General features: G+C 30.9%; 1 protein-coding gene across 1 annotated transcript in view; it reads left to right on the top strand.

The window, feature by feature from the left end:
* LOC103580233 (cell adhesion molecule Dscam2) overlaps nt 1-20496 on the top strand; it is a 459597-nt gene that overhangs the window by 306649 nt on the left and 132452 nt on the right. The window contains exons 6-7 of the mRNA XM_014439749.1: nt 19235-19396; nt 20008-20288. Coding sequence (XP_014295235.1) covers nt 19235-19396; nt 20008-20288 — 443 coding nt within the window. The remainder of the gene's footprint in view (nt 1-19234; nt 19397-20007; nt 20289-20496) is intronic.

Raw genomic sequence — 20496 nt, 5'->3', positions numbered from 1 at the left:
TTAAAAAAAAATTTATCTAAGATAATTTGTAAGAAATAAAATTGCCTACAAATAAGATTTTATAAAATTTTATGATTTGTCCGATAGTTTTACCGAAAAAGTAAAAAGATCTTCAACTCACTTCAAGCTCCAATTACTTTTGAACATATGGATTTATCAAAAAATGATAAGTGGATTTTTTTGTAGAGCATTCAATTTCCTTTGAAAGAACTGGATTGCGAATTTCTGAATTCTCATTAGTTAACATGGTATCACATTCAGATTGAGCAAGAAAAAGTTCATCGAATTGTATCAAACTTTGACATCGGATGGTAGCAGGCGTTTTAATCCCCAGACAAAATATCCCCGACATAATATCCCCAGACAAAATATCTCCAAGACAAAATATCCCCGGACAAAATATCCCCGAACAAAATATCTCTGGACAAAATATCTCGATGACAAAATATCATTATGACAAAATATCATCATGACAAAATGAACTTTTGATAAAATATTCTCTTGATTATTAATTAATTTTTTACGCTGCTAGTAATTTGCATACATACACTCATGCCATAAATTAAAGGAACAGAAAAATTTTAGAAATTTCTTATTGATTTTTGTAAGACTGTAACTTCGTGAAAAATAATCGTATCGGGATTGAAAAAAAGCGTTTTATAGCTTGAAATTTTTAGTTTTGGCGCATTGTCATCAAAATTCTTTTGGAGCTTTAGCTATTGCACAAACATGAAAAACACAGTGAGACAAAAATTTTTTAAATTTTTTCTTTTCTTTGAGAGTCCACGGTCCCAATACGATCGTTTTTCACGAAGTTACAGTCTTATTAATAATGACGAAATAAGAAATTTCTAAAATTTTTCCGTTCCTTTAATTTATGGCATGAGTGTATATTTTGAAAAAACTCATAAATATATATATGTATATTTCCATACATTCGTATGAATTTATTGTCGGATAAACACACATAAAATCCATGAAAAAAGGGCTCAGCACGATAACAAGCATATGTGTTAGTCTATTTTCGAATAAATTCAAAAGTATAAATGTTGATGACAATAATAATAAGAAAATATTTTTATAATGTTGAACTTACGTAATATAATAAAAATATCATAATATTATATACTCGTGATAAGTTGTTGATTCGATTTTCTTATGTAAACTACAAGAGAATATTAGAGTATTTAATCTTTTATAATTGGAATATAAATTGAAAAAAAAGTGAGCATTGCATGGTGATATTTTGTCATCGAGATATTTATTCCGGAGATATTTTGTCCGGGGATATTTTGTCCGGGGATATTCTGTCGGAAATATTTCGTCCGTGTACCAAAACGCATGGAACTGACGTTGGATATCTTGTGAAGGGTTGAATTTATGCAAAAATCATAGAACACCTTTTTTGTAGAGGTAATGTAAAATATTAACTTAAACTTAATGACACTAAATATTTATTTGTGCTGGATCGGGATGGTGGAAGAAGTAATAAATCACTTATTTGGTGTATTGTCCATGTTTAATAAAAATATATCACAGATAATAGTATCGAGTACATCTTTGAGCACGAGATTATTTAACAGAGCACATTTATGTGTATATTGTATGGTAATAGTATAACGGTTGGTCCTGGCTACTTCGTGTCCAGTAGCCACGAACCACAGTTACAAAATTTCCCGATTAAATAACTAATTGATAATACATTTTAAAATATAAATATAAATTATAATTGTTTTATTATTGGTTCTGGAACGCGGGAAACAGATCTCAGAGATGGGTCGACTCGTTTTGACCGGACACGCGGCTGAAATTAAAACTTATTCTATACGACACTGATGATAAAAATTAATTTTGTTTAGAGACTCACTTCAATTATATATATATACATTTATATTTAACCAAAACCCCAAATATTTACAAAATTTCCCTTTATGTGAATTTAATTTCTTTTCGAAATAAATTAAGTGTCCAGTAACAATAAAGTATATTTATTTTACGCGCAATTATTTAATGGACACGGGGAAAAACAAAATCTAATAATTATTCACGCTAAATTCGCGTTGAAGAGAGAGATATAAATAGTAATAATTTTATTATAAATCTTATCTGGATTTTATTGAGTACGACGTACTGGTGGTATCGGTTCGAAATAATGATAAAGTTCGAGTTTTAGTTTACAGTTTTTGAATTTTGAGTATGTGGAGAAGTCAGTGTTACCGTGAAGCGGGACTTGAATTAGTCACCCGGGATCATCTGATGATAGAACCTAGTTCTATCCCTATGAGACTTCATGGTAGATTGCAGAGGTCTAGCTGAAATGCTAGCGCTCCAGTATATAAGGAATTTGATGGATGCAGATTGGGATCAGTTTTTGAGTTTTGGTTTGGCATGCCTCAACAGTAATATTGTGACCGTTGCTGTTGTGAAGCCGTTTGGTTATTTTTAATTGTTTTTGTCTAACAGGCCTCAGAAGACAAGTCATGACCACTTGTATCGCTGAGGAAGTCAAAGGTCACTTAGGTTTAAGTTTTACGATCCCAGCTGAAGTCTGTTCCAGGAGAGCAACTACCAAGGATATCTATACTCAAAGTCAGGTTTAGTGAGTACGTTTGGTGAGGTATACGCCTCCAGTTACCGACATAGTAGAGTTTGGAAATTGATTTATGGATATAGAATATAGAGGTCAGTTATTGATATTGATAAGATTTAGTTTGAGGTTTTGGATTGTAGTAATTGAGAAAAAAGAAGTCGAAGGGAGACCTTCGAAGAGGACGGACGTGAGCATTCAGCTCTGGTCGCTCGAAGGAAGCAGACGTGTCCAGAAATGGCGTTACAGTTCACGGCATTGCGGAAAGCTACAGATTAAGATTATTGTTACAGAAGTATTATTTAAAAACAGTGTGAGACGTTACTTGATATTTTATTCAGCAGTAATCAGGTATAAAATAATTACCAATAATTGACTGAGTTCGAGTCAGAGTCTTGAGATATCATACTACTGTTTAATTAAAGAAAAGATTTAAGAACTGAGAGAAGTATGAGAATATTGTTACAGTTCAGAGTCATGTTCACGATTTATTGTTAATATTATTTTATAAAATATAATACGAAATATGTTTAATTATTGAATCACTTGTCGTCTAATTAACGTCAATATGAGACCCATGTACGTTTGTTTTACTAGTTTTGTTAAAGAGAATGTTCTAGAATATCGGTTTTATAATTTATTGTTCTAGGTTACTGAATATTAGTTGATTGTTGATTATCTCTAGTAATTAATTAATTTATTTTTAATGTATCGATACATATCCTTTAGATGCCTATTTACCTTTTTGTTAAGATTAATTTCATTATTATTAGATTCAGTATTTTGTTATAAAGAAGACTTATTTGTACGAAGCTACAGTATTTTGTTAATTTTTAAATAGAGATTTGAGATTGTTTGTTGTTTATAAAATAAGCAAATTCGCTGATAATTTACATGAATTTGGAATGATGTAACCCGGACTACTCCTTCTCTTCATAAACCTACACACTGAGCGACACCATGGCATACCGTAACTCTGTTCTTGGTTTTCCAGTCTCTGTTTTTGTTTTTGCTTATAAGTCCTGAGCACTTTGTTAAGTTTTAGTTATAGTTTTTTTATTTAGTTGCGTGGTTTTGATGATAAATCCTCAGATCAAAAATTATCCAGTTTTATTTATGCGTGGTTTTGAGATAGTTCTACAGTACAAAAATTTATCTAATTCTTAAGATTTACTGGTTTGGTGATTCCAGTGATTAAAATCACCTGGCGCCCTGTTAGTATTGAGACTGGAGGCTAAAGATAGAGAACGAAGTTTGTAGTGCAAAAATCTTGGCGTATTAACGTATGCTTGGATTTTGAGTTATAGTATATATATATATATATATATATATATATATATATATATATATATATATATATAACCAGCAGGTTAGCTTAGCACGTGGTCAACACAAAATGATCACAGAGTTGAAATTAAAAATAAAAAGAGTTGACAAAAGATGATTGACAAGAAATACCTGATAATTCAACGAGTATGAATTACGTTGATTTCACTTATTACGTAGAGTAATGAGCAAGATGTGGCTTGATGAATATTGGGATTGCAATGTAATTAAATAACACGTGGTGTTCAATAACATGTGTTGGAGAAAAGTGGTAGTTGCCGCGTAGCTGGCTATCGGGTTGAAATCCCGAGTGGCAGAGGGTGCGTCAATAGTAGCACCTCTGGTAAAGTAGAGCGTGGAGTTAACAACTGTTCTGGCGCGAACATTTGATAATTACGCAACAAATAAATTTACTACAAAATAGTTCCAATGAGATGTTTTCTATCTTGATTTTTTCGAAACTTATGTATTTTTCACTATGTTACTAAATGAAAAATCGAAAATGATCAGTAGCCACCTCTAAATATCACTATTAACAGCTCAAATTTTAACTGTCACCATATTTTAACATACCCTTTCGATTTTTAAAAGTTCATCAAAAAAATAAAAATAGATCTCTAATTTAAAATTGTCTAATACATATGTTTATATAAATACAACTAGCTGACCCGGCAGACTTCGTACTGCCTTAATCGATTGTAGAGCAAAATAAAGAAATCAACTCTGTTTAAGTTCCCACTATATAAAATTGATGTATTACCGTACGATGGATGGTGTGGCTCAATAAGTTATAGATCAAAATGAACGGAATATAGTATAGTGCCGGATAGCTCAACTGGTAGAGCACTTGGTGCGATACCGACATGGTCTGAGTTCGATTCCCAGTTCGGGCTATCTATATTTTTTTCAATTTATCTATAAATTGTCTTATTGAGAAGGTTTGCAAGATTTAGGTTTCCACTATATATTAAATTGGTGTAATACCATACGATGGACGGTGTGGCTCAATAAGTTATTTTGAACCTCTGATTTTTTTATCTTTCAGCATAGGTTGAAAGAGGCCTTCATGATTTTTTTCAAATTTTTTTCTCCAACCGTTTTCGAAATATCGAATTTTAAAAAATGAAGAGATTTTTCTATCAAATGCCTGTAACTTCGTAAAAAAGGGTCAAACAAAATTTTTAAAGAGTCAAAAAATGATTGTTTTTAGATTTCTTTTCGATAAAAAATATCAAAAAAATTTTTGGATCACGCTTCTGTTGAAATTTTAACTTTTAAGTATAAATTGTCGATTTACAAAAAACACGTACTGATCGATTCCCCTTATAATTTTTTCACAGCAAACCGTCACCTATTCTACAACTTTTCCAGCTATGCTCATAATGGGACAACGATGGGATTTATTTTTTTATAGATTTTTTGAATTTCATATTCCACTTTATTTTTAAGAAAAATGTCTTAAAATAATAGCACGCTCGGAATTTACTGTTAATAATTATCTGACACACAACTATCATCAAAATTTTCTTCCACAGTAAAATTATTACTAATTAATTAATAAATAATAATTTTATTAATAATTTTTTTTTGTCGCCTGCCGAAAGTGAAACAAAAGAAATAATATCGCGAAGCTGACCAAGTTGTTATTATTATATTTTGTGACTATTCAATTTGGTCGGGTTCGCGATCACTTTTTTTTAGTTTCGGAACGCGACATTAATCCTCCAATGACGTATTCTGTGCTCCAACGCACACACGCACACTATTTTGATAAATATGATTGAATTTGAACTTTGTATAGCGGTAAGAAAGTGTAAATTTACTTTTTGACGTTAGAACTACATCTACATTTCTTAGATAACAGTGAGTGCTTGTAATTTGATATGAACTTTATATAATAGCAATAAAGCTCAAATTGATTCTACGTTTTAGTTAGAAAACGTTTGTATGTGAAAAAGAAAAGGGCTGTTTTTAGTGTTTTCCCGAGAATTATTCGATTTTTTCTCGCCGTAAGAACCATTCTTGGACTTCAACGAACATTTTAAAAAAAGAATTGGCCAAATTGGTCTAGGCGTTGTTAAGTTATGCGCTTACCAACACATTTTGCGATTCATTTTTATATTATAGATACACACATACTATAAGACATACACAATACAAGAGAGAAAAGAGGAAACAGACAGCGCTGTGAACTGTGGCAGTGCATCCTCTCTTACTGATTTCCATTTCACTTTTATCTAACGTTTTACTTTCTCTGCGTTAGGTCCTCATTTCGAACGCTCGCTTAGCTTCAAAAAAAATTTTTTTTTGATAATTCGCAAATATTTTTGAGTCTACTTGATCAAATGATCTGAAATTTCCAGCAAAGTTGATGGCCAACAAGCTCATTTGATTGCCGCCTTAACCAGTCAAATCGTTTCTTTAGTCAAAAAGTTATCGAGCGTTCACCTTCCCCCCCTCCTCCTCCAACCCACACACACACACATACAGACACTCGGACATCACTGAAAATAGTCAGAATCGCTTCCTAAGACCTCAAAACTTCGTTATCTAATGTAATCTCGATTTGCAAAAATCGGGGTAAAAATAATTACTTCTCGAATTTTTTCGAAAATCATCGATTTTCTTAGCGGGAAGTTAAAAAAAATATTTGAACAATATATACTGTTGCGTAATTCCTGTATATTTAAATTCAAATATAGTTGCACTTTCGGCAGATAAGGGCTGCACCTACTGGGGCCTCGTGGCTGTAAAATTTAAACTTGGCCATGCGTAGTGCGGACCATGCGCGTCTTCGTTTCCTGCCTCGTGTCGAGAAGACGTCCGCCATTATCTTTCGCAACATACATTCAAGTGATAACACGTGTTATATTCTAATCGTATCATTTTGTACTCATGAAGAGATAAAAAATTGAAATAATGATTTTAATAAATCAAGCAATCATCAAGCTCAATTAAAATGTAATTATTTTTATAATTCCGAGGACCAGAGCTCATAAAATAATATATTTATCAACTCAAGAATTCTAGTGATCAACGACTACTTTTCTGAAGAGGTTACTTCGATGGAAACCACTACAGATGCTTTATTATTCATTAATTAATTAATTTAAGTGCTCATAAAATTAAAAGACTCAATATTATAGTTATTTAATTATCATTATGCTCAATATCTTAAGTAACCAAAAAGGTAATTCTCGCTCGGTAGTCATTACAATCATGCTACCACGTGTTCAAAAAAAAAATTCGATTCAGTGTAATTTATTACGATCTCATTAAATGCAATTAAATTAAGTGATCAATAATATTAAAACTCAATGAACTCAAATAATAATGTATTGAGTGCTTTTGAAAATTAATGATTAAGTTTTTAACTATTACTTTCGCTCCGTAAACTTTGATTTATGATACTTATTATCATAACATTTTTGCGATCAACTCAGTGTTCAAATAGACTCAATTAATTATTTCAATTATTCATTCGAACTCCATTTTATAATTTGCATTCAATTAATTACGTATTCATGAGCTCAGACAATCAACACCATTAATAAATTAAATCGATCATTTAATCTTGTAACCAGTGATATTATGTGCTGTGACAAATAAAAATAGTGTTATATTTTTTAATATGCGTATTTTTCCCACATCCCAACCACCAACCAGTCCCAACACCCTATTATATATATATATATATATATATATATATATATATATATATATTAGGGTGGCGCAAAAAATACCGACTATTTTTTTTTCGAGTCTCTTATGAAAATTTGTTGATTTACGATGTTTTTAGAAGATTCTCCATTAAATCAGCTAGATAAACAATTTTTAAGAGGTCGCTCACGAATTTTGAAAATATAAAAAATGATCGAAATTCGACTTTTTTTCAAATTTTTATCTTTCTCATGGCAGCAATAGTTTATATTTGTAAAATTATGACTACGTCGAAAATTTAAGCTCAAAATTAAAATTTTTAAACCTTGCTCAAGAATTTTGAATGTTTCCGAGTGCTGTCTTTTGAACGTTTTTGAGCGACCCTTGAATTTTAATAATAAAGCTTCTCGATTTTTCCACCATCCATTGGCATCACAGTGAGAAAAATATAACCCAACTAATAGAAATAATAAGTTATATACATAATTTTTATTTTTTTTATTAAATTTGTAGGTTTTTTCGCTTATTCAGAACTTACTAAATTTTATTGTTTAAGACTATCCTGTATATTTTTGGTTATGCAAAACTTATATTCTACTGAAATGACAATAATTGACTCATAAAAAAAAAAACAACTAATTCAAACTATTAGTTACGAATTATCAGTTAATATTCGAAATCCGTGAGCGCCGTTTAAATATTTAAATTTTAAGCTGAAATTTTCAGCATAGACATGATTTCGCAAATATAAACTATTGCTGCCACGAGAAAGAAAAAATTTCGACGTAAAAAATCCGAATTTCAATCATTTTTGATATTTTAAAAATTCGTGAGCGACCTCTTGAAAATTTTTTATCGAGCTGATTTTTGGAGAGGCTTTTTCAAACATCGTAAACCAACAAATTTTCATGCGAGACCGAAAAAAAAAATAATCGATTATTTTGCGCCACCCTAATTTATAGACATATATATATATATATATATATATATATATATATATATATATATATATATATATATATATATATTAGGGTGCTCCGTTTGAAACGAACATTTTTTTTTCACTCCCCATCGAAAATCTTCTTCTATATGTTGAAATAAAAATCTTGTCCAATTTTGAGCTCTTAATATCAATATTAACCACTGGAACAACGCCGTCGAAGTTTTTCCATGCTAAAAGCACGTAAATTTAGTTTTTTTCCTTTTCAATGAATAAAACTCAGCCCTACATTTATGTTTCGTATCGATCTAAAGTTTTTCTTGAATAGAATTGTATGTTCTATAAAAAAGCCAGTATCTGCTTAGCTCTGAGTTCAACTCTAGCTCTCCTGTGAGTCTTTAATGTCAAATTTTATATCAAATTGATGGATTTTTGCTGTTGACTCATGAACGGGCGAGTTTAGAGAAAAAAAGTGCATGACTTTTTTGTAGCAAATTTATTTTTCTAAAAAAAGGTTCATTGACTTATGTCTGTAAAACTATTATTTTCAAAAATACATGAACTTAACTTATTTAAATTTGAAATTCTAGCAAAATTTCAAGATTAATTGTAAAATAATATTCATATTTTTAGTAGTTTTTCGTCTAATTTTATTTATTACTTAGCGAAGAAAAAAAAATTTTTATGACATTCAAAATTAAATATTTACAATCTATTTTTCTAATGAATTCGAAATAAAATCGATTTTTAAACTCATTTTGATGAATATTTCACGGTATTTTTTATATTTTATATAATTATGGATGAATCCTTCTTTCATAGATCACTAATGGTATATTAATTACTAGAATACCCCCTATTTTTGAAATCAACAAAAATTATATACTTATATAACTGATTAGCTCTGATGTACCAATAACGAATAGTAATGTTATCTCGCATATGCATTATTATAAATAATTCTTAACAGTTCTCGATTCTCTAAATGTTAAATCAATAAATAAACATGACTAATAGAGTTAAAAAATTAATTTTAAACAAATGGCAATCGAATAGAATAAATTTAATAACAATAAAAATTCATAATTTCTAGGCAAAAAAATATCTTCCGGATAAGTAATCACCAACACATCATATACTGAAACTTATTCCGAAACACGCTGCATCTTATGGTATAAGAATTTTTCCGATCGATTCAGTAGTTTTCGCAGTATAACAGAACGAAAAAACCGGCTCTCCCATTATTTGTATATAAATTAAATCAAAATAATCATTAATTGAAATGAAAATGATAGCTTACTCACATACATTTTTGGCAGTCTAATGATTTTACATGATAACATGTTATTTTTATGTCAGTCTTTTAATGATTAAGCAGCGCTTAATAGTTTTTAATCTATCGCTACAACTGTATAATAAGCGCTGCTTAATAATTAAAAGACTGACATAAAAATCATATTTTATTATGTAAAATCATTAGACTGCCAAAAATGTATGTGTGTAAGCTATCATTTCCATTTCAATTGATGATTATTTTGATTTCATAATTAAAATACGATCAGTAATTCATGACAGATAACGAATAATTCATAAATATATGAAAAATAAACAATACCCTGAAATATTCATCCAAATGAGTTTAAAAACCCATTTTATTTCGAATTCATTACAAAAATAGATTGTAAATACTTAATTTTGAATGTCTTAAAAATTTTTTTTCTCTTCGCTGAGTAATAAATAAAATTAGACGAAAAACTACTAAAAATGTGAATATTATTTTACAATTAATCTTGAAATTTTGGTAGAATTTAAAATTCGAATAAGTTTAAGTTCATGTATTTTTTAAAATAATCGTTTTACAGATATAAGTCATTGAACCTTTTTTTAAAAAAATAAATTTGCTACAAAAAAGGTCATGCACTTTTTTTTTCTAAACTCGCCCGTTCATGAGTAAACAGCAAAAATTCATCAATTTGATATAAAATTTGACATTAAAGACTCACAGGAGAGCTAGAGTTGAACTCAGACTAAGCAGATACTGGCTTTTTTTATAGAGCATACAATTCTATTCATAAAACACTTTGGACCGATACGAAACATAAATGTAGCGCTGTGTTTTATTCATTGAAAAGGAAAAAAACTAAATTTACGAGCTTTTAGTATGGAAAAACTTCGACGGCGTTGTTCCAGTGGTTAATATTGATATTAAAAGCTCAAAATTGGACAAGATTTTTATTTCAACATATAGAAGAAGATTTTCGATTGGGAGTGAAGAAAAAAAAATGGTCGTTTTAAACGGAGCACCCTAATATATATATATATATATATATATATATATATATATATATATATATATATATATATATATATATATATATATATATATATATAATCTTTTTTAGAGAGCTTCAAATTTCCTTCAAGAAAATACATTGCTCAAAATTTTTAGATAGACAATTTACGAGTTTTGGGAAATAAATGAAATTTCTGTCGAAAAACTAATAGTCGTAACGATACACCTCTTAATATCATTATTAAGGGCTCATACTTGCACAATAATTTTTTTTTGTTATCAGGAATAATATTTTCACAGTATCGAAAAAAACAAAAAATATTCGATTTTTTTGGCCCAGTCCAATATATAAAAGTTGAAAATTGCTATATTAACTAACAAACTAAATATTTAATACAAAAATTTAACACATGTGCATTCTCAAAAATGAAATAAAATATAGTAGAATATAATTCATTATCTTCAAACTAAATAAAATAGCCCTGTGCTACTCGCAACATCACCCGTGTACCTACTTTTGTGACCGTCCCGAGTTCGGGGCCATAAAGTTGATCCTTTCTGTACACAGCACGAGCCTTTAGCCTGCATACGCAGCGCTTCTACGCAAATATTTGCTTACCAGATTTCTTTCCTTTTTTTTTATGCATAGCATTTTTTATTATAAATAAGATTACAGGACTTTCTCACGCTCACAGGAAAATGAAAAATCGATAAACTTCGGAATCAGTTTTCAAACCTTTTTTTTTTAGCATACTGGCGGTCTGCATCGACTCGTTGCCGTAGTTACCAGTCAGTCGTTCTATGACGTTTTACCGAGCACATTGAGTACTTCTAATCTTGTTAGTCTTCCTGAACAGCCTCATACAATTCAATAAACATCAGTTCAACGTATCTTTTTTTTTAACACAGTGAAACTAGCAACAAGTCACTTGTAAATAGTCTCAGTTTTATAAACATTTTGTCAGCATCAATAATCAAGAATCAAGTGTGCAGCATCCAGAGTGGGCAACAGCTCGTGATCATCAATAGTCAAAAATCAAGTACGCAGCATACAAAGCGAGCAATAGTTCGTGATCACCAACAAGCTACAACGTGCTGTCCCGCACTTGTGTGGTCGCGGTATTCAATCGTACCTGATCCAGGCTAAAAGCGCTTTTATTTCTTAGTATGGAAGATATTCATTTAAAGAATGTTTTTCGTTAAAAGTGAAAATGAATTGCATTTTTTAATCGAACAATAGAAATCAGAACCTAGTAAGATGACGAGTTATTTAAAAATTAAAGTTGTAGTAAAACACATGTACCTATTATAAAATCTGGAGATGGCTCGTGAATTATATATACCATGTATAATTATGTAAAATTATATATACCTAGATGTAATTTTTTTTGTCGCATTGTACATTAGTGCAAAAAATTAAAGAAACAGAAAAATTTTATACATTTTTTAGTAATTTTTAGAAGGCTGTAACTTTGTAAAAAATAATCGTATCGAGATTTTAAAAAGAGTATTTTATAGCTTGAAATCTCTAGTGTCGGTGCATTTTTATCAAAATTTTTTAAAAGGTCTGGTTATTACGCTAGCATGAGAAATACCGCGAGACAAACAATTTCCAATTTTTTTTTTTTTTTCCAAAGAGTCCACGGACCGTGGAAAAATTTTGTCAACTAAACTAATGTATAAGTCATTTGGCAAATTTATTCAGCTTCAATTTGGCTTTTTTATAATCTCGTAGGACAATTTGTCGCAAAGATATCAGCCTTCAAACAAAAAATGATAGTTTTGGGTTTGATCATCGATATTTTAGGTACCAATGATTGCACAGTGAATTTGAGGGCGGCGTTAAAAACTTGAATAAATTCTCTACAAGACCCGTTTATCATTTTTCGGAAAAAAATTTTTTTTTCATTTTTAATATCTTTTAGAACTAAGTACAAAAAAATGACTTTTTTTGGTTTTTTAGTAAATCAACCGCTACTCCGCAAATATCTATAAAAAAAACAATGTTGCCAAGGACCTTTCCAGCTTTATGTACCCCCAACAACCCTATAAATTTTTGAATTGATCTATCGAACCGTTTTTCGGGGGTGATCGTTCAAAGTTTTGCTAAACAATAAAAGGAACAAAACGTGTTCCTTTAATTGTGTAATCATAATCAAAATTAAAAATTAATTTTTTTTTTACTTTCGTTTCATTTTTGCATTGGTAACTCAGTAAATGTGAGGGAAAGAGAAAATAAAACGAAAAATTTCCAAAAAATTTCAAAAAGAAATTTTTCGACCCCAACAAAAAAGTTTCAATTTCCTGATTTCTTCGATTTTTTTCGTTTGAAGGCTGATATTTCTGCGACAAACGGTCCTACGAGGTTAAAAAAAAGCCAAATTGAAGCTGAATAAATTTGCCAAATGACCTATGCATTGGTTTAGTTGGTAAAATTTTTCCACGGTCTGTGGGAAAAAAAAAACAATTTAGAAATTTTTTGTCTTGCGGTATTTCTCATGTAAGCGTAATAACCAGACCTTTAAAAAAATTTTGATAAAAATGCACCGAAACTAGGCATTCCAATCTATAAAATGCTTTTTACAAAATCTCGATACGATTATTTTTCACAAAGTTACAGCCTTCCAAAAATTACTTAAAAATTCATAAAATTTTTCTGTTCCTTTTATTTTTTGCGTTAGTGCATATACTTATATGCAATTACATACAATCATATATAATTATGCATAATTATCTGTGATTTTTTCTCAGCGTTATATACAATTATATATAATTCTGTATAATTATACATATTTCTATATGAATCATACATAATTCTACATAAATCAGACATAATCATATAGAAATATATTGATCTATATCGAATTATATATCATTTTTTTCACCCGGGTGAGGTAAGTAGGTAATACAGAGCACCACTGACGAGGGTGGCAGCACTGAAAATTTTAAAAGTTTAAACTCTGAAAGTTGTAGATTTGGACATAGCTGACGCTACTACATCTGTAATCATCGAGAACCAGATGTCGTAGCATAATGCGGTATTATTACACTACAAATTCCGTATTATGACGGCAGAAATTTCGTATTAATATAATAGAAATAAAGAATTAATATCATAGAAATGCCGTATCATTACGGTAGAGTTAAGGTATTAGTACGATAGAAATGCCATATAAGCTCTGGAGAAACGCAGTATAACCTTTGTGAGAATACCGTAATACAATTTTACAAATATACTGTATATATACGGTAAAACTACTTGCGGCCAACTACGTTTATGCTCTGTTAATGCAGTTTTTAAACCATATAATGAAAACTGCGAGAGGAACACGAAGAAAAGAATAATTCAACTATTAAATTACCTACATTTAGCAAACTTATAGTTCTACTGTGAGCAAATTTAGATCAATATTTTTCTGAACGGAATACTAGATATAGTGGACATGCACAGAAAAAACAGTTGACTCGAAGAAAGAAAAATATTCTTGATTCAAGAAATTTCTTTGGTTGATTCGGAAAATCAAAATTCATTTGCACCAAGTAAGCAATTATCTTGAAATTTTTATCTTGAATCAAAATATTTTTTTTTTTTACGTCAACATATTTTTGCGCTTAAATCAAAAAAAATTTACTTGTTTCAAGAGTTTATATTTCTTAAATTAAGAGATATTTTTTTTTGAAGCAAGATGCATTTTTTTTTTTTAGCAATATTGCATTTTTTTGCTTAAAGCAAATAAAATTTCTCAGAACAAGTACTATACTTTTCACGCAAGAATTGTTGTATGTTCCGACTAAGAAAACGAAAGTTGCTTAAGCTGAGAAAATATTTCTTGGGGGAAAAAATAGATACGGAGAAGAGAAAGGTCACCCATCTTAGGTAGCAGCAGCGGGAGTAGTTCAGTGGTCGCCACGAGATCGCGCCCAGCCACTTGTAATGTTCCTGGTAAGAAAGATATGTGAGAATTGTTCTATTTCAAATTTGAACACAATTTTGTTCGAAAACTACTCTGTCATTTCACAGAGGGACAACTAACTTTTTGGGCTGTACTATAGTATATTGTCACGATTGCAGATCGTGATGGGCGTAGGTACGATATTCGTATGAAATGTAGTGAATAAAAGGGTACTTACATTGATCAAGGACCGATCCTATGACCTGAGCTCACGTGACCAAATGCTCAGTTTATTCTATTTTATATTTAATTCGCGCCCACACAATATTGTTGAAGACAATATTGATAAAACCCAAAACGATTTCCAATTTATTATGTGACTGATCTAACTTCACAATCAAACGTCGAGCGGTAAACGTAAAATTGTGTACTCCCTACTGTGAACTATCAGTCTGAGCGGCTAGACAGGTAGAAAAATAAGGGATAAAGGAAGGTGGGTTGCAAAGAAGCCTCGTGAAGCTAGTATCTCATTGTCAAAGTAAAATTGTCTGATAAATAATGTTTTTCAAATGTTTTATGTTAACGAGTATTTATTTATTAAGGACTCAATATTCTCAAAATACAAAAGAGTTACAAATGGCAATATTTAGAATAGTAAATATAAAAGTAAGTGTTTCATGCATATGGTTACAAATATTTCAGAGTATATTAAAATAAAAATACCAAACAATGGTTACAATGTTAAAAACTTACCCTGAACAGGTTTTGGTGAGGTGTCAGGACTGTGAGCAGTTACACAGGACACTTATTCACAACGCGTTCTCGCGGTCAATTAATGTGATTCTAATTTATCGAATTATTTATTTATTTAGTATACTTTGTTTTCTCATTAATGTTTATGCGTTTTAAATCTCTGTAGGTTAAATTAAAATGAAGGTCTTCGCGCTTCTCGCGGTAAATAATTTCAATGTATCCAAATTCTTCGCGTCTTCACAGTAATATAAAATATAAATTTATAAAATCTGCGCATATTTTCGCGGTAAAAGTATTTCAAAATATTATTCAAATTCTTCGCTTTTTCGCGGCAAAATATTATTCAAAATCTTCGCATTTATCGCGGTAAAATAATCTTTAATTTTTCACGTTTCTCGTGGTATATTTCAATATAAAAATAATAAAAATGAATGAAATTAAATGGATTAAAATAAGATGAAGATAATCAATGCTGTACCGGTGCTAGACGGTTGATATTAGTTGCCTTACAACGATCAAGGACCAATCGTACAATCTGGGCTCACGTGATCGGATGATATACGGTAATATCGCGTTGATTATGTTTCTGAAGCTAGCAGAAAATAATATACCGATTATACGAGTGCTTACGACGATCAAGGACCGATCCAATGATCTGGGCTCACGTGACCGAATGCTCAATCGGGATATCAATCCTCTAGCCCCGAACACTGTTAAGTGTCCGGAGTTCGGTAAAGTTCAGAGTTCGATTCCCAAAAGAACTGATGAGCTAGAACCATGGTCTTTTTATATGATCCTCACATATGAAAAGTGATGGTAACCAGTTTCCCATACGAGAGGACTCGGACTCGCCCGAAAGTTATAGGCCCATGCACACGTGTGATCTCTGGGAAACAGATTTTGACTATTAAGTAGGCCGATGACCTGGCGCCACTCTGTCACCGAGCATGCCCGTGTAGGAAACCATAAATTTGGAGGTTTCCATTAGCTTTCTCTAATTTCCAAGAATCACATGCAGGTGCGCATGAGTTGGGTGGTCTATAGTTTTAAGATGAAAAATCAAAGAAGACTACCGCTTCTATGCTTAGATTAGTTAAATGGGAACGGATACATAAATTTTAAAAGTACGTTAAGTAAAAATGATGAAATTTCCAGAAAGAGAAATATATAATGCGCGTGGTCCATTAGTACAATACGACTTAGTTGTAAAGCGTTGACAACGCTCAGGTAGGTATATTTGTCCGGTACGACTTCTGGTGTCAGTAAGTCGGCGTTATACATAAAAAGGTTTACATACAAGAGGTTTTAGTGTGTACTTATTTTGGAAGAGAGGAACAAAAAAAAAATTAAAAATTTTTGAATGTAGCAGCCGTGACAATATCCTATGATCAAACAGGAGATTGATATTTAATATTGATGGTTACTTATCAAATAAATTTTCTCGAAATAAAAAAAATTGAAAAAATACGTTCCACATAAAAAAAAGGCTCAAAACCTCAACCTTTTAGAGAGAGTACATTTCTGACTGCAAAATGACAGGAAAATTTTCCGCTTCGGCTAAGAGATTTTTTCTTGACCCACGGGGTTTTTTTTTTTCATTCAAGATGTTTATTTCTTGTCGTAAGAAAATTTTTTTTCTTGGATCAAGAAAATGTTTCTTGGGCCAAGTAAACTTTTTTTCGTTGAAAATGTTGATATTTTGGAGTGAGACGATTTATTTTCTTTAGCCAAGAATTTTTTTTCTGAAACCAAGAAATTTTGAAATTCGCTTCGAAAATTATTTTTTTTTAAATAAGAAAATTAACTGCCTTGAACCAAAAAAAAGTTTTTGAATCAAGGGTTTGATTTTTATCGAATCAAGAAAGAAAATTCGGATGACAACATTTTTCATGAACCAAATTAACTGTTCTTTCTGTGTTTAGAGCAGAAGTAGACCATGCGCAGGAACTTCGGCAACCCTTAATCGTGAGACGATTGATATGAGATGACGACGACTTCCGATATAGCACTTAACAATTTGAACTGACTTAATTAGAAATTTGACTGGAGTTTATACTTATGTGAATATAGTTAGACTTAATAGTTACATTAGACTCTAAGTCGATAATAAATATACTACTGACTAGACTTAATCAATATAATATGTAAGGGATAGATAAACTTTACTCAGAGCCTAAAAAAGATTATAGTTAGAGCCCCAGTCCCCGTCCGACTGATTGTTCGTCATTATATACCTTAAATCCTAGTAGAAGTCATTCACGTTACCTCACCTAAGCTGTTGCTGGTAATATTTGGAACACAGACCCGTGGGTATCATTCGGAGTTTTGCTGAATCAAGTGATAAAAAATGCGGTGATAAGGGTAATAGTAACCCTAAGGAGTCTTTAAAATAAGACGATCAATTTCAGAAGTCAATCCTTTAACTGCCCTATCACAATATATATGCATATTAGCGTGCATCATTTTAGAGCAACTTTTTTTTTATTAAGTCCCATCTGAAAATCTTGTAGTCGGTGAAAAAACAAAAATTTTGAGCTGCATGGCAGCTTTTAATTCCGATTTTAACCAGTTACTAATCCATTTTTTATTTTTCCCCTTTGAATAACATTGCAAAATAATTTTTTATCACTTTTTCCTTCCGCTCACCGCATTAAAAATTTTCTTTTGCATTTTGGCTTATAGGTTCTTGTAGAACACTAAATTTGCTAGAAAAAAAGTCCTTTGAGTCGAGTCCGTATCTCAATTAGACTTCTACAAAAACTGCTTCTTAGATTGAAATTTCGTAAACATAACACTGTCTTATCTAGTGCCCAAATTATTGATAATGGATAAAAAATGTAGGAAACAATTTTATAGGAAATTTCATGCCCTACAATTTTGGTAATGAAACAATTTGTCCTAACTCTTGAAGTTGAGTAACTAAAGCCTCTTAAAATATAAAATCAGGAAAAAATTTAGTTTTTACGTCTTCAAAAACTAATTTAATAGATCTACGTGAAAAAGTCAAACCGAAAAATTGCGATATAAATACTGATACTACATAAGTTGTTCAAGAATTTTAGACCTAACATAAATAATCAAGTTACTTAAATAGTTTAAAAAAAGTTTCTTAAATATATGAGACTTAAAAAACCAGTACTAGCTGTAGATTTTTTAGTTTAAAAAATTTTACTGCCGTTAGATTTTAGTAAGTCCGATGACATACACTTTCTGGGTTCGACTTTTTTCCGTAGATCTATTTAATTAGTTTTTGGAGACGTAGAGAATAAATTTTTCCCCGATTTTATATTTTAAGAGGCTGTAGTTACGAAACTTTGAGAGTTACGACAAATTGTTTAATTGAAAAATATTGTAAGGCATAAAATTTTCTACACAATTGTTCTTCACATTTTTTATCATTTATCAATAGTGTGGGCGATAGATGTGATTTAGTGCTATCTTTACGAAATTTTAATCTAAGAAGCGAAAAGGTTCTTTTTCGTAGCAAATTTAGTCTACAAAAGCCCAAAAGTCAAAATGCAAAAAAAAAAAATTTTGATACGGTAAGCGGAAGGAAAAAGTTATAAAAAATTATTTTTCATTGTTATTTAAATGGGAAAAATAAAAAATGGATTAGCAACGGGTTAAAATCGAAATTAAGAGCTGCCATGCAGCTCAAAATTTTTGTTTTTCCACTGACTATAAGACTTTCAGGTGGGACTTAATAAAAAAAAATGTTGCTCTAAAATGAAGCACCCTAATGCAGATATATAAATACTTAATTATACATCATGAATTTTTAGGTGGTACGCCCGAACAGGAGGAGAGCAAATGCCAGTATTGTCAGGTCCGAGGATGAGATTGCTGGGACCCGTATTAGCCATCGAAGCTGTTACTTTATCAGATAGTGGGATGTACCAATGTGTCGCATCTAATCTTGGTGGCGAGGCCAGTGTTGAACTCAGGTATAAATAGAACGCAGATCGAATTTAAAATCATAAACTAAAATTTAATACTAAATTTAAACTTTAAATATATATCTCTGACGAATCCGAATGACGGTAATTTACGATGGTTACCGTAATTACGGCATTCAGAAGAATTATGGTAAATACAGAATTTTACGGTACAATACGGTATTTTGTGGCAAGTTACGGTATTTTATGGCAAAGGTAGATTAATTCACTGTAAATTTGCGGCGATCCTGTGGCATTTTACGGTAAAAGAGCGGTACCTTACTGCAAATTTGCGGTCACATTGCGGTATTTCACCGAAAATGTGCGAATTTATTGCAAATTTTACCGTAAAGTGAAGTATTTGACTGTGTTACGGTAAAAATGCCACAAATTTCGGAAAATTGCCGTAGTTTTACTACAAGTTTCCGTAAGCTGCGGTTAATTTGCTGTAAAATACAGTATTTTGCGGTAAAATATGATAATTTACCATAATTCGGATCTGCTAGGTATTCTAATCAAACTTTGATAATTGCAATGCGCACCAAGTAACATAACCTACTTAATATTTGTTTGATACATTCAAGTCCTTTATCATTGCTTAATTACGTTTATCATTACAGACTGATGGTAATGGTTCCCTTGAACGTCGAGGTTTCGCCATCACTATTAAGTGTTCACTTAGGTGGCAATGCAGAATTCACTTGCATCGTTAGTACACATTCTCAAGCTGGTCAACACTTTATTACATGGTTTAAAGATGGGAGACAACTTCCGGGTGCTGGTAGACAATCTGAAACATTAACTCTCAATGGAATTAATCGTGAAGACCGAGGCATGTATCAATGTATAGTGAGACGAGGTGATGATACTTCTCAAGCGTCAGCGGAGCTTCAATTAGGAGGTTTGAAAATTTTCCAAAATTACACTTCGAAACTCAACCGATCGTTAATTAAATCCAGCATATATTACAATTTTTAAAGCTTACTTTATTATTTAAATGTAATTTGCACAAAGCATAAGTTATTAGATAGCTACAGAATTAATTTTTATCTAATATCGTATGGATGTCATCATATTTTTTACACATGTGGTATATATGCCCATGTAGA

This window comes from Microplitis demolitor, chromosome 1 (genome assembly GCF_026212275.2).
Source record: "Microplitis demolitor isolate Queensland-Clemson2020A chromosome 1, iyMicDemo2.1a, whole genome shotgun sequence".
NCBI lineage: Eukaryota > Metazoa > Arthropoda > Insecta > Hymenoptera > Braconidae > Microplitis > Microplitis demolitor.
This window is presented reverse-complemented; position numbering and strand designations above follow the sequence as displayed.